Source organism: Dioscorea cayenensis, chromosome 14 (genome assembly GCF_009730915.1).
Source record: "Dioscorea cayenensis subsp. rotundata cultivar TDr96_F1 chromosome 14, TDr96_F1_v2_PseudoChromosome.rev07_lg8_w22 25.fasta, whole genome shotgun sequence".
Classification (NCBI taxonomy): Eukaryota; Viridiplantae; Streptophyta; class Magnoliopsida; order Dioscoreales; family Dioscoreaceae; genus Dioscorea; species Dioscorea cayenensis.
This window is the reverse complement of record NC_052484.1, coordinates 5,807,577-5,818,085: the sequence shown is the minus strand read 5'-3', so window position 1 is coordinate 5,818,085 and position 10,509 is coordinate 5,807,577. Positions and strand designations below refer to the sequence as shown.

Here is a 10,509-nt window from a genome sequence, read left to right as displayed (position 1 = left end):
TCAATCTCATTACATTAAAAAAGTGTTAAATAAGTTTAATCATTTGAACATTAAAGAAACAAATACTCCTTATGATGTTTCCATTAGTTTGACTGAAAATCCTGATAGAGCAATAGCTCAACTTGAATATGGTAGTACTATAGGTAGTCTTATATATGCTATGCATTGTACTAGACCTGATATAGCATTTGCAATTTGTAAATTATCACGATTTACTAAAAATCCAGGTATGTTACATTCGAATGCAATAAAAAGGGTTTTAGGATACCTTAAGAGGACAAAAGACATGGGCTTATTTTATGATAGTTTTCTTGTTGTATTAGAGGGATATTCCGATGCTAGTTGGATAAGAAGTAGTGGCAAAATGCCCACTAGTCGATAGATTTTTTATATTAGGAGGTGGCACTGACTCCTTGGTATCAAAGAAGCAAACATGTATAACACACTCAACTATGGAGTCTGAATTTATTGCTTTAACAGCAACAGAAAAGGAAGGAGATTGGTTGAGAAATTGGTTATTAGATATAAAGTTGTAGCCATAATTAATGGCAACCATTTTCTTGCACTGTGACAGTCAAGCGACTATGTCAAGAGTGCTTCATAAAATATATAATGGTAAGTCAAGACATATAAGTCTAAGCCATGAATATGTGAGAAATCTGATCACTGATGGTATTATTACCATTAATTATGTGAGATCGTGCAAGAATCTTGCAGATCCATTAACTAAAGCTCTACCAAGAGATTTAGTAAGAAACATTGCAGCTGAGTTGGGTCTACGACATTTCAGCTATTCTTATTATTAATAGGAACCCAACTTTTATTTTAATATTATTACTGATTTAGAAGTTTAAAGGGTAATAGTAAGTTAGTAATAAATGTTTTTGAAAACTAGGTTTTGCTGATTAGCAAATTAGTACCATGGCTACTAAGAGGGTGAGTGTAGAAATTAAACACTCTTAATGAAGTAAATTAAATTTTTGAAAACTTCACCTATATAAAAATTGAGAAGTGATGCAACTTCTATCAAAGTTAAGTACGCTTTGTAAATTTTTCTGAAGTCAGGATGGAGCACATGGCATTAATAGTGCTATTTTTAATTTCATAGAGAACTTCAGTTTCAATGTCATTAATAGCAAAACGTGTGTGATAATTCCGATTTGGCTGATAGAATCACAGTTTAAGCTTAAGCCACTCGTGATTTTGCTAAATTTTTGAATTACTTACACTAAATAAAGGTTTAAAACGAAAGTTACCTTTATAAATGCGTTTAGCCATAATATGATATCAACTTCACACATATTAAGTGGGGGATTGTTAGTGTAATATGTGTGAAAACTTTAGTCGCACATCGGATAAAGAGAAAAATGTATATTTGTTTATATAATACAAGATAATAAACAAATCAAATAGTTAAAAATAGAAAAATGCAAGTAGGCCCTTTTCGTATAGACTCCAAGAAACTCACCTGTTCTTTCCTAATGAATCTTTATACATTGTTTAAAACTAAGGTAACATTTTTTTTTTTTTCTTTTAATTTTGGTAGCTAAAATAGATATTTAGATATACTTTGAGATAAATTATGAACTTTGAACTATTTCTTTTTTTAATTTACCAAGCACCTCAATCTCTTTCTAAACAAAAGAATATAATATATATTCACAATAATATTAGTCACCAACCAAAAGAGAAGATGAAGAAAAAACAATGCATCCATGCAAAATGTTTGCGTGGATTCACACGTCATTTATTACGTCATGTTCCATAAAGAACATGACGGCCACAAACTTAAGTGGTCTTGCCTTCTGGGATGTGGAAAGCCACCTTGCTTTAGTTCTCACTTCTCATCATCTTCTTCTTCTTCCTTCTTTTTATTTTTATTTTTATTTTATACATTATATTTCTCTTTTATCAATGGCTTTTTCCAACTTTTTGAGTCACCGCAAGACTTCATTACCGGTTCAAATTTAATGTGCTTAAAATATAAAAAGAGGTATTGCATATAGCTTTCATATGTTCTTAGATAGTTTCATAATGGCATCTTCCCCTTTTGTGATCACCTTTATTCATGTAAATAAACTTTAAAAACAAAAAAGTAATTTAATGTGACAAAGTGCTTCTAATTGATTGCCCATATAAATTCCATTTTGTGTTGGATAGTGGATTCATGCGTACGATATTAGACCATTAGAATGATAATATATATATCTATATATCTATATATATATATATATATATATTAGTGAAGCAAGGAAAAACCAGAATAATTTTTTAGGGTTCAACAGTATATATATAATGTTTGTGAAGAGAACTTTTTATTTTCATATGCATAACATATATATATATATATATATATAAATATGAGGACCTATCATTTAGTGAAGCAAGGAAAAACCAGAATAATTTTTTAGGGTTCAACAGTATATATATAATGTTTGTGAAGAGAACTTTTTATTTTCATATGCATAACATATATATATATATATATATATAAATATGAGGACCCATCATCTAGAAATGTCGTTAGATTTCAAATCTAAGGATATCCATAGTAGCTATCGGATGGTAATCTAACGGCTCTTAGCATTATGAACAGTAGAAACCGTGTTCTATAATGTTGTACAGTGATAATGAACAGTAAAATGATGTACAGTTTTTATATAAATAATCAACTATCGAATGATGATCTAATGGCTTATATTTTAAAATTCCCTAGATTTCAAATCTAGGGACTTAGATGATCTTTTTTCTATATATATACATATATATGCACCCCTCTAGTAGTTATGACATTTATGTGAATATAGTAATGCAAAATTGTAGCCTAGTTATATGGGTTTCTTTGAGAGTAGATGAGTAATTTTTAGAGTTTGGGAAGGTTTTGTAGGAACTCTCAAACTCTTACACACATTTAACTTATATATATATATATATATAAAACTAAACATCATTTGTGAATTTTATGGGGATATTAGATTAACACCTAACACCCACCCAATGGTTGCTACGTCTAACCCCCACTTGTTTCATTCTTTCCTATTTTTTCAAATTCTCGGATGTTTGCTGATGACATTTTAGTAATATAAAAATATTTATAGATAACTATTTTTAAAATAAAAATATTGTGTTTGAATGCTTCTCTAAGAAAAAAATTATAAATATGCCATATATTAATGAAAATAAATATGAAACTTATTTATTGTTTTAATAATGTTTCTGCTAAACGTGATTCAATAACACATGAAGTTTCGAGTTTTTGAAAAGACACCACAATTGTTTACTCATTAAAGCTATCTTTCCAATAAAAACAAGAGGAATACAAGGTGGCGTTCATCTAATTTTTTTTTTTAATTTCATAAAACGTTTCCGTAAGTTTCTCATATCCTAAAAAGATTTCTATTATAAATTATTTATTTTGAATTTAAATTTAAATAAAATTATTATAAGTTTCTTCTTTTATGATTGACATCTATTTTGGCATGTTGCTGGTACAGGAGCAACCTTGCCCAACTATCCACTCGCCTTGCTTCTCCTTATTTCGCTTGGGCATGAGGGCTAAGATTGTGACACCTCTGCCCTTGATGGATTAAAGATATTTTTGATATTAAAAAAATTAGTACCATGATAAAAAGTCAAAAAAGAGAAAAAGACAAAAAAAGTAGAAGACTATACGAGAGAAGAAATGGAGAAAATTGGAAATTTACCAGGATTGATTGGTAATTTTACTAAAAACAAATGTATTTCTTCCAAAAATATTTATTTAATAAAATAAATACTTAAAAAAATAAAAGATTTGGAAACCACCACCTTGAGACTCACAAGTAAAAATGAATGCACATAGAGTTAAGATAAGGTTCCTTGTGGCCAAGTCCCACCACTTCCTCTATATATTGGAATGGCATCAATGGGCAACAACCCTCACCAAGACAAATCTCTTGTCAAGAGAAAGAGAGAAAAGAAGACATGGGCGATAAGCGGCCATACATGGCAATGGTGGTTGTGCAAGTGATATTTGCAGGCATGGCCTTGACCTCCAAAGCTGCATTCAATCATGGAATGAACACCTTCATCTTTCTTTTCTACAGACAAGCTTTCTCTGTTCTTCTCTTACTTCCACTCTCTCTCCTTTTTGGCAGGTTTGTTTCCATTCATCTTCTAATATTCCTTTTCAAATAACCATTAATCTATAATTATTTTCTTCATTCATGGTAGGAAGAATGCAACATCTTTACCGTTCAAGCTACTTCTCAAGATCTTCTTCTGGTCACTCATAGGGTGAGTTAAAAGTTATCAGTATTATATATTGTATTTTCAGAAAAGAGATTCCTAGTGTCATTAAAGTTGATGTTATACTTGATTCAATGTCCACTCAGAAAAAGATGAATAAAGTTTTGGTAATTTTTGTTAACTCATTGCAGGCTTACCGTCAATCTAAATGTATACAATGTGGCCATAAAATTCACTTCCACAACTGTTGCAACTGCAGCAACAACTGCCATCCCTGTTCTTACTTTCATCCTCGCAGTTCTTCTCAAGTATATAAAATTATAATTCCACATATCATATGTTGTCAATTTCAAATTTTCTTCTTTTTTAATCATTTGATATTGATGTTAAAATCATAGGATGGAAAATCTTAATCCAAAGAGAATGCCAGGCATATTGAAGTCATTGGGAATAGCATTTTGTTTGGCTGGTGTACTAGTTATAGCTTTCTACAAAGGTCCACAAGTTATATCTGTGAACTCTAATCATCCAACTATGCATGGAAGTGCTGCAAATCAACATGTGATTCCCAATTCAACGAGGACATGGATTAAGGGTACTTTTCTTATGGTCTTGGCCACTATTGCATGGTCTTCCTGGATTGTCTCACAGGTATTTATTCTCTTTTTTTTTTATTGGAACAATTGATTGATAGTAATTTCTAATGTGATCTTTATATTTCAACAGGGGTTTCTATTGAATGAATATCCTCATCAACTTATCTTTCAAACCCTCTGTGCAATTTTCAGCACATTTCAATCATTTTTAATAGCAATTGCTTTCGAAAGACACTTATCCAAGTGGAAATTACAAATGGATGTTGGCCTTTATGCAATTGCATATGGTGTATGTATATTTATAGTAAAAAATATATTGAAGTTTACTATAACTAATACAAAAAATAACTATGCTAAATTTTATGTTGGCCATATGGAATATTATGCAAACCCGCTAACTAAAGTAAAAATGAAAATTACAGGGAATTTTCGTCGGCGTAATAGGATTTTACTTACAAACTTGGTCTATTGATAAGAAAGGGCCCGTGTTTGCTGCAATCTTCACTCCATTATCACTTGTGATTACCACTGCATTGTCTACATTCTTTTTAAATGAAATCACTTATTTTGGAAGGTAATCAATCAATAAATAAATCACTATGATGTCATCTTTCTTTTCATCAAATTATGTTTTAATATTTTTTTTTTAATGTTTTTGCAGTGTTTTGGGTGCTGTTTTAATGGTAATAGGACTTTATAGTGTTCTATGGGGAAAGATTAAAGAAAAGAAGCCTCGAGATGAGATACTGAGAACGTAGAATGCTTTCAAGAATGAATTTAAAAAAAAAAAAGCTTGGTCTGAGAACTTAGAATACATTCAAGAATGAATTAAAAACAAAGAAGCTTGGGATGTTTTCTAATTCATTGTGCTTGTAATTTTCTCAAATAATACCTTCTTCCACTAGAAAGTAAAAGATGTAAATTTGAATCATGTCACACTTCAAAGTAAATTGTTTCAAATCAGCTGTTTGTAAATAAAATAAAGAATTCAGTGCTAAGAATCATTGTGAGAATGTTTGCTCCACTTATGATTAATGCTTCACTACCAAGTCTTCATATTGGATAAATTTAATAACTTAATCTAATGACTTTCACTGCTGATAGTTGGTGTTAGCTTGAGGTAATATAATAGAATAGGTTTAATACCCTATTTAGTCCCTGTATTATGGTCAATCTGTCCATTTAGCCCCCCTATTATAATTTGCCCCCTATAAGTCCCTCTATTTTGACATTTGGGCAATATAGGCCCCCTATTATAATTTATATGTAGTTTAGATCCTTATCTTATAATTTTTTTGGTTTGGATTCTTATTTAGTTCGACTTTATATTATTAATTTAATATTTTGCAATCTTACCTGTGCTTTAGGCAAATTCCTATTTTATTATAGGTAATATAAACTAACAAACGGTAACCAATGTGAAGGAGATAATGCTATAGCAAATTTGCTTTATCTAATTTTCATAATGAAATATAAATAATAAAAATATAAAATATATAAACACTTTTTTTTTTTTGAGAAAGGCGACAAGCACCAGAACCCAGGGACGTGCACGTGTGGGGAGCAAAGCTTAACGCCGACTCACATGCCCTCACCTTGCGTAGACTATAAGGTTCGATCCCTGGTTCTCTCCGAAACGAATATCTTACGCAAGGGACCCGATGCCAATTGACCCAAAGGCCATTGGCTATATAAACACATTATAAGCTATATTCTATTATGCAAAAATTTTATTTTTTATTTATTATGTTTATAGCAGAAAATTCTTATTAATTGGATTCTTCTTTTATTTGTAAAATGAACAAGAGTAAAAATTAGTAAATAATAAACTTATTAATTTCTCATCTATACAAGCAACACAAGTTACTTGATGTTGATATTTTATTTCCCTCCTTGTTGTGTGGTTTATTCACATTTGTTATTAATAATACTGGAAATGAACAGAAAATCCCTCCAAAGTTCAGGTATTCACAGAAACACCCTTCTAGTTTGAATATTCACAATTCATCCCTCCTTTTCAGTACACATGTTTATTTGGTCCTTCCGATTGCTAACACCATGATTTTTGAGAAGAAAAGACCGAAATGCCCCGCTAGTTACATCAATGGTGCGTTCTCTCTCCACGTTGGGAAGTGGCGGGTTAGGCGGCCACGAATCCCGAGAGGGGAGTATTGGTTCCTGTGTGCGCCTTCTCTCAGTTGCCCCTTCAACACATTCTGAGACTTGCCCCTTCAGATGCTAAGACTTGAAACCCTGTGTTCAACTGAAGGTATCGAGAAGAAGTTTGCTAGAGCTTTCCTGGATCTTCATTGTTGTTTCGTTGATACCATCTCCATACTCTTGAATCAGCGAACCTGAAGGTATTAATGGAAGATTGTTCATTTGTTTACATCGCTCTTATGGGTTTCTAGGTTTTTGCAAAATTGAAGGTTTTTTAATTTTGTTTGTTGTGTATGATCCAGGCTTAAATTTGGAAAGTTCAGATTCTTTCTCGAATGGAAGATGATGTATATAAACGTTTTGGTTTTAGTTTTACTGTTGTCTTTTTTTGCCTGTGTTGTTTACCCCTTAAATTAATCTGTTTTAATTTATATAAATGTGTTTGCACTTATAATTTCTAGTTTCCACTTAAACATTATTGATAGTTCGTTAATCCTTCTTGGTGAAGGTATTGGACATATGGCAACCAACCTTGTGAACGGCAGGTGTTATTTGGTCTCTATAGCGGAAACGATTGCTGAGTTAAGACAAAACATGAGTTCTAGACATTTGGAAATCATCCGGAGTACTCCTTTCGCATCGTTAATGGAAATTGAACCTGTACTACAAGAGAGGGGATTGCTCGATGCTCTGTTGCAGAGATATGATGAGCGCTCTCAAAAATTTAAAATTGGTGAGAGCTTGTTGACGTTTAGGACAGAAGATGTATCCATTATTCTTGGTCTCAGATGCGATGGGGACGCAGTGGTTTTCAAAAAGAAAAAGCCACATTCAGATTTTGAAGAAAAATATTTCTCGAAAAGCTATGAAAGACATAGAGAAGCTATAAAAAAACTCTTAGCACACTAGTCCAGAAGATGGGAGAAGAAGAAAACTTTGTGAAGATATTGTTGGTATTCATCATGGGGACCATGCTGTTCCCGAACTCATCATGTTATGTTCCCAATTGGCTTGTAGACTATGTAGACGATCTTCCCGCAATGCGGCGCTATGCATGGGCGCAAGCCACACATAAGTGGCTTATGGATGACGTCCCGCAAACGGCTGCCAGAGTTCAAGCAAGATGCTCCGGTGAGAAGACAAACACTGGCTACTTGCGAGGTTATGCTGTCGGTCTAAATATTTGGTTCTACGAAGTAACTGGCATTGGCAAGAAGGTGCGATTTGGTAAGACTCCCCGGATCCTGTGTTACGGGGTGAACAGTTTCAAGAAGCAAGCATCCATCGGTTCATTGCTATCATCAGTCGAGGGGAAAGAGGTATTTAGTTTACACTTAACTTATTTAGTGTCCGCTTAATAATATTCGTTTCTGGTTTAAATTTCTATTTTACACTTAAAATATTTAGTTTTCGCTTAAGTTTCCTTTTTTTCACTTGCAAAAAAATGTTTTCCGTTAACTTTTAGGTTTTACACTTAAAATTATACTTTTTCGCTTAAATATTTAGTGTTTACGGTTAAAATATGTAGTTTAGACTTAATATTTTAAGGTTCCACTTAAGAATTAATTTTTTATTGTTGTTTTAAGTTTTTCGTTTGAGTATCATTGCTTACCTTGACTGTATGTCATTTCCACATTACAGTTTTCTGCCCTCGCCCCGGCTAATGCCGAAGAAGAAGCTTTCGTTAGGACAAGCCACCGTGGAGAACAAGTGGTTAGCACAATACGTCTTGGCGCAAAATCTGCGGAGAAATCCACAGGGAAACGTGGACGGTCTCCCTCACCACCACCAAGGAGCCCACCACGTCGAGGTCGACGTGGTTCTGTTTCTGTTAATCCACCGAGGGGGGTAATTGATGAAAATATTGGGTTACGTTTACTGAAAGGTTTTGAGAAGTTGGCCGAAACTGTTGGTGGAATTCAAACCAGAGTTGAAGTAATTGAGGGTCGTGGCCCTTCCAATGTCGCACCGATAGCTGACGACACCAAGGATTTGCCGCCGAAACAAGCGGCCAACAAGGGAACTCGAGTGAAGAAGGTTGCCAATAGGCGAAGACAACCATTGCCTCATTCCGCATCTAACGATTCTGATGATGCTCCTCTTAAGCCAGTTACAAGGCGATCTAGAAGGTCTGTAATTTCGCAAGCCGATTGCCGACCAGAAGAACGGCCTCCAAAAATTGCCCCAAAGGGCAAAGTCAAGACAAACTCAACTCCCTCTTCACCGACTTAGTCTAACGGACCCACAACACCATCCCCACGCCCTTCCCTCTCCGCACCAGCCAAGCAATCCCCACCCGCTTCCCCATCTGCACCTGCCGCGCCATCCCCACCCGTTTCCGCCTCCGGACCCGTCTCATCATCCCCACTCACTCCCTCTTCCGCAACCAAGCCACTATCCCCACCCCCTTCCCCCTCCGCACCCGATCCGTCATTCCAACTCCCTTCGCCCTCTGGACCCGCACCATCTTCCCCAATCCCCTCCCCTTTCCCCTCCGGACCTGTGCCACCATCCCCCGTCCCTTCCCACTCCGGACCGGTGCCATCTTGTCCATTTCCTTCCTTCTCCGAACTGGCGAAGCTATCTCCACCCGCTATACTACCAGTCGATGTCGGCGAAAATATCGACGTGGTCTCTATAATTGAATCACTAACATCCTTGAGAAATGAACTGCCCCCTTCTTCAGATGAGAAGTTAGGAAACGTGGAGGACATCCACACTGACCCACCAACTCATCATGAAGTACCGAACATGGAGGACATCCACACTGACTCCCCGAATCCAAAACCGTCTCCGTCGACAGGTGCGAAACCATCAACTGACACTACTGATGAAGCGTCAGTTGTCATCCCAAAACCAATACCGGATACGGCATCAATTGATGAACAGGCAGTGGTACCGACCGAACAAGTTAGTAAGACTTTTAGGGTACCACGGAACAAATGTCCTGCCGGATTTATGAGATTAAATAAAGTCGAACAACTGATAATCAGCCACTTTCTAAACTGTCCGATAGACATGTAAGCATCCTGTTTTTTACTTTTACTGTCGTCACTTAAGTTTTAATGTTTACACTTAATTTTAATACTTTACGTTTACGTTTTATTTATTCCAATTAAACTTACCTTTTTCCGCATAAGTTTTAATGTTTGCACTTAAGTTTCAATATTTTCCACTTAACTATAAATGTTTCCACTTAAGTTAAAACATTTCCACTTAATTTACAATGTTACACTCAATTTTGCGTGCTTTGATCCGGTAGGACTTATGTCTAGAAGAATGATGTGTCATACACCACTCGGGCGCGTGTCTACTCTCTATTGGAAGGGAAGAAAATGGTCGCTGATGATGTCATGGACGTATATGTATTGATAATCATGGAACATATGAATAGCAAACCGTACCCTTATAATATACGCGCAGCAATCACTCGACCACTTGCTCTTTTGATGTCCTCAACAGAGCACACAGGAGAAGAGTCATTGCTCATGATGGCGGATGCTGTACGCCGGTTTGCAGATGTTGA

The 10,509-nt window shown here is 35.0% G+C and overlaps 2 protein-coding genes across 2 annotated transcripts; one reads left to right on the top strand and one right to left on the bottom strand.

Annotated features, from left to right (window-relative positions):
- Positions 1-3,931: 3,931 nt before the first annotated feature.
- LOC120276332 (WAT1-related protein At5g64700-like) lies at positions 3,932-5,809 on the top strand. The gene is made up of 7 exons (XM_039283055.1): positions 3,932-4,136; positions 4,213-4,275; positions 4,419-4,535; positions 4,626-4,878; positions 4,954-5,112; positions 5,246-5,397; positions 5,485-5,809. The coding sequence occupies exons 1-7, from the start codon at positions 3,964-3,966 to the stop codon at positions 5,579-5,581; spliced, it is 1,014 nt and encodes a 337-aa protein (XP_039138989.1). The 5' UTR covers positions 3,932-3,963; the 3' UTR covers positions 5,582-5,809.
- Positions 5,810-9,211: 3,402 nt separating this feature from the next.
- LOC120276067 (PE-PGRS family protein PE_PGRS5-like) lies at positions 9,212-9,697 on the bottom strand. Its single transcript, XM_039282807.1, has one exon. It carries the CDS (start codon positions 9,695-9,697, stop codon positions 9,212-9,214), a length of 486 nt encoding a protein of 161 aa, XP_039138741.1.
- Between the last annotated feature and the right edge of the window lie 812 nt (positions 9,698-10,509).

Bases quoted from the DNA above. Each gene is read 5' to 3' on its own strand.
- LOC120276332 (XM_039283055.1), top strand. From the start codon at position 3,964: ATGGGCGATAAGCGGCCATACATGGCAATGGTGGTTGTGCAAGTGATA. The intron at 4,137-4,212 runs GTTTGTTTCCAT...CATTCATGGTAG, and splicing joins CTCTCTCTCCTTTTTGGCAG to GAAGAATGCAACATCTTTAC. The intron at 4,536-4,625 runs GTATATAAAATT...TTAAAATCATAG, and splicing joins ATCCTCGCAGTTCTTCTCAA to GATGGAAAATCTTAATCCAA.
- LOC120276067 (XM_039282807.1), bottom strand. From the start codon at position 9,697: ATGTCCTCCACGTTTCCTAACTTCTCATCTGAAGAAGGGGGCAGTTCA.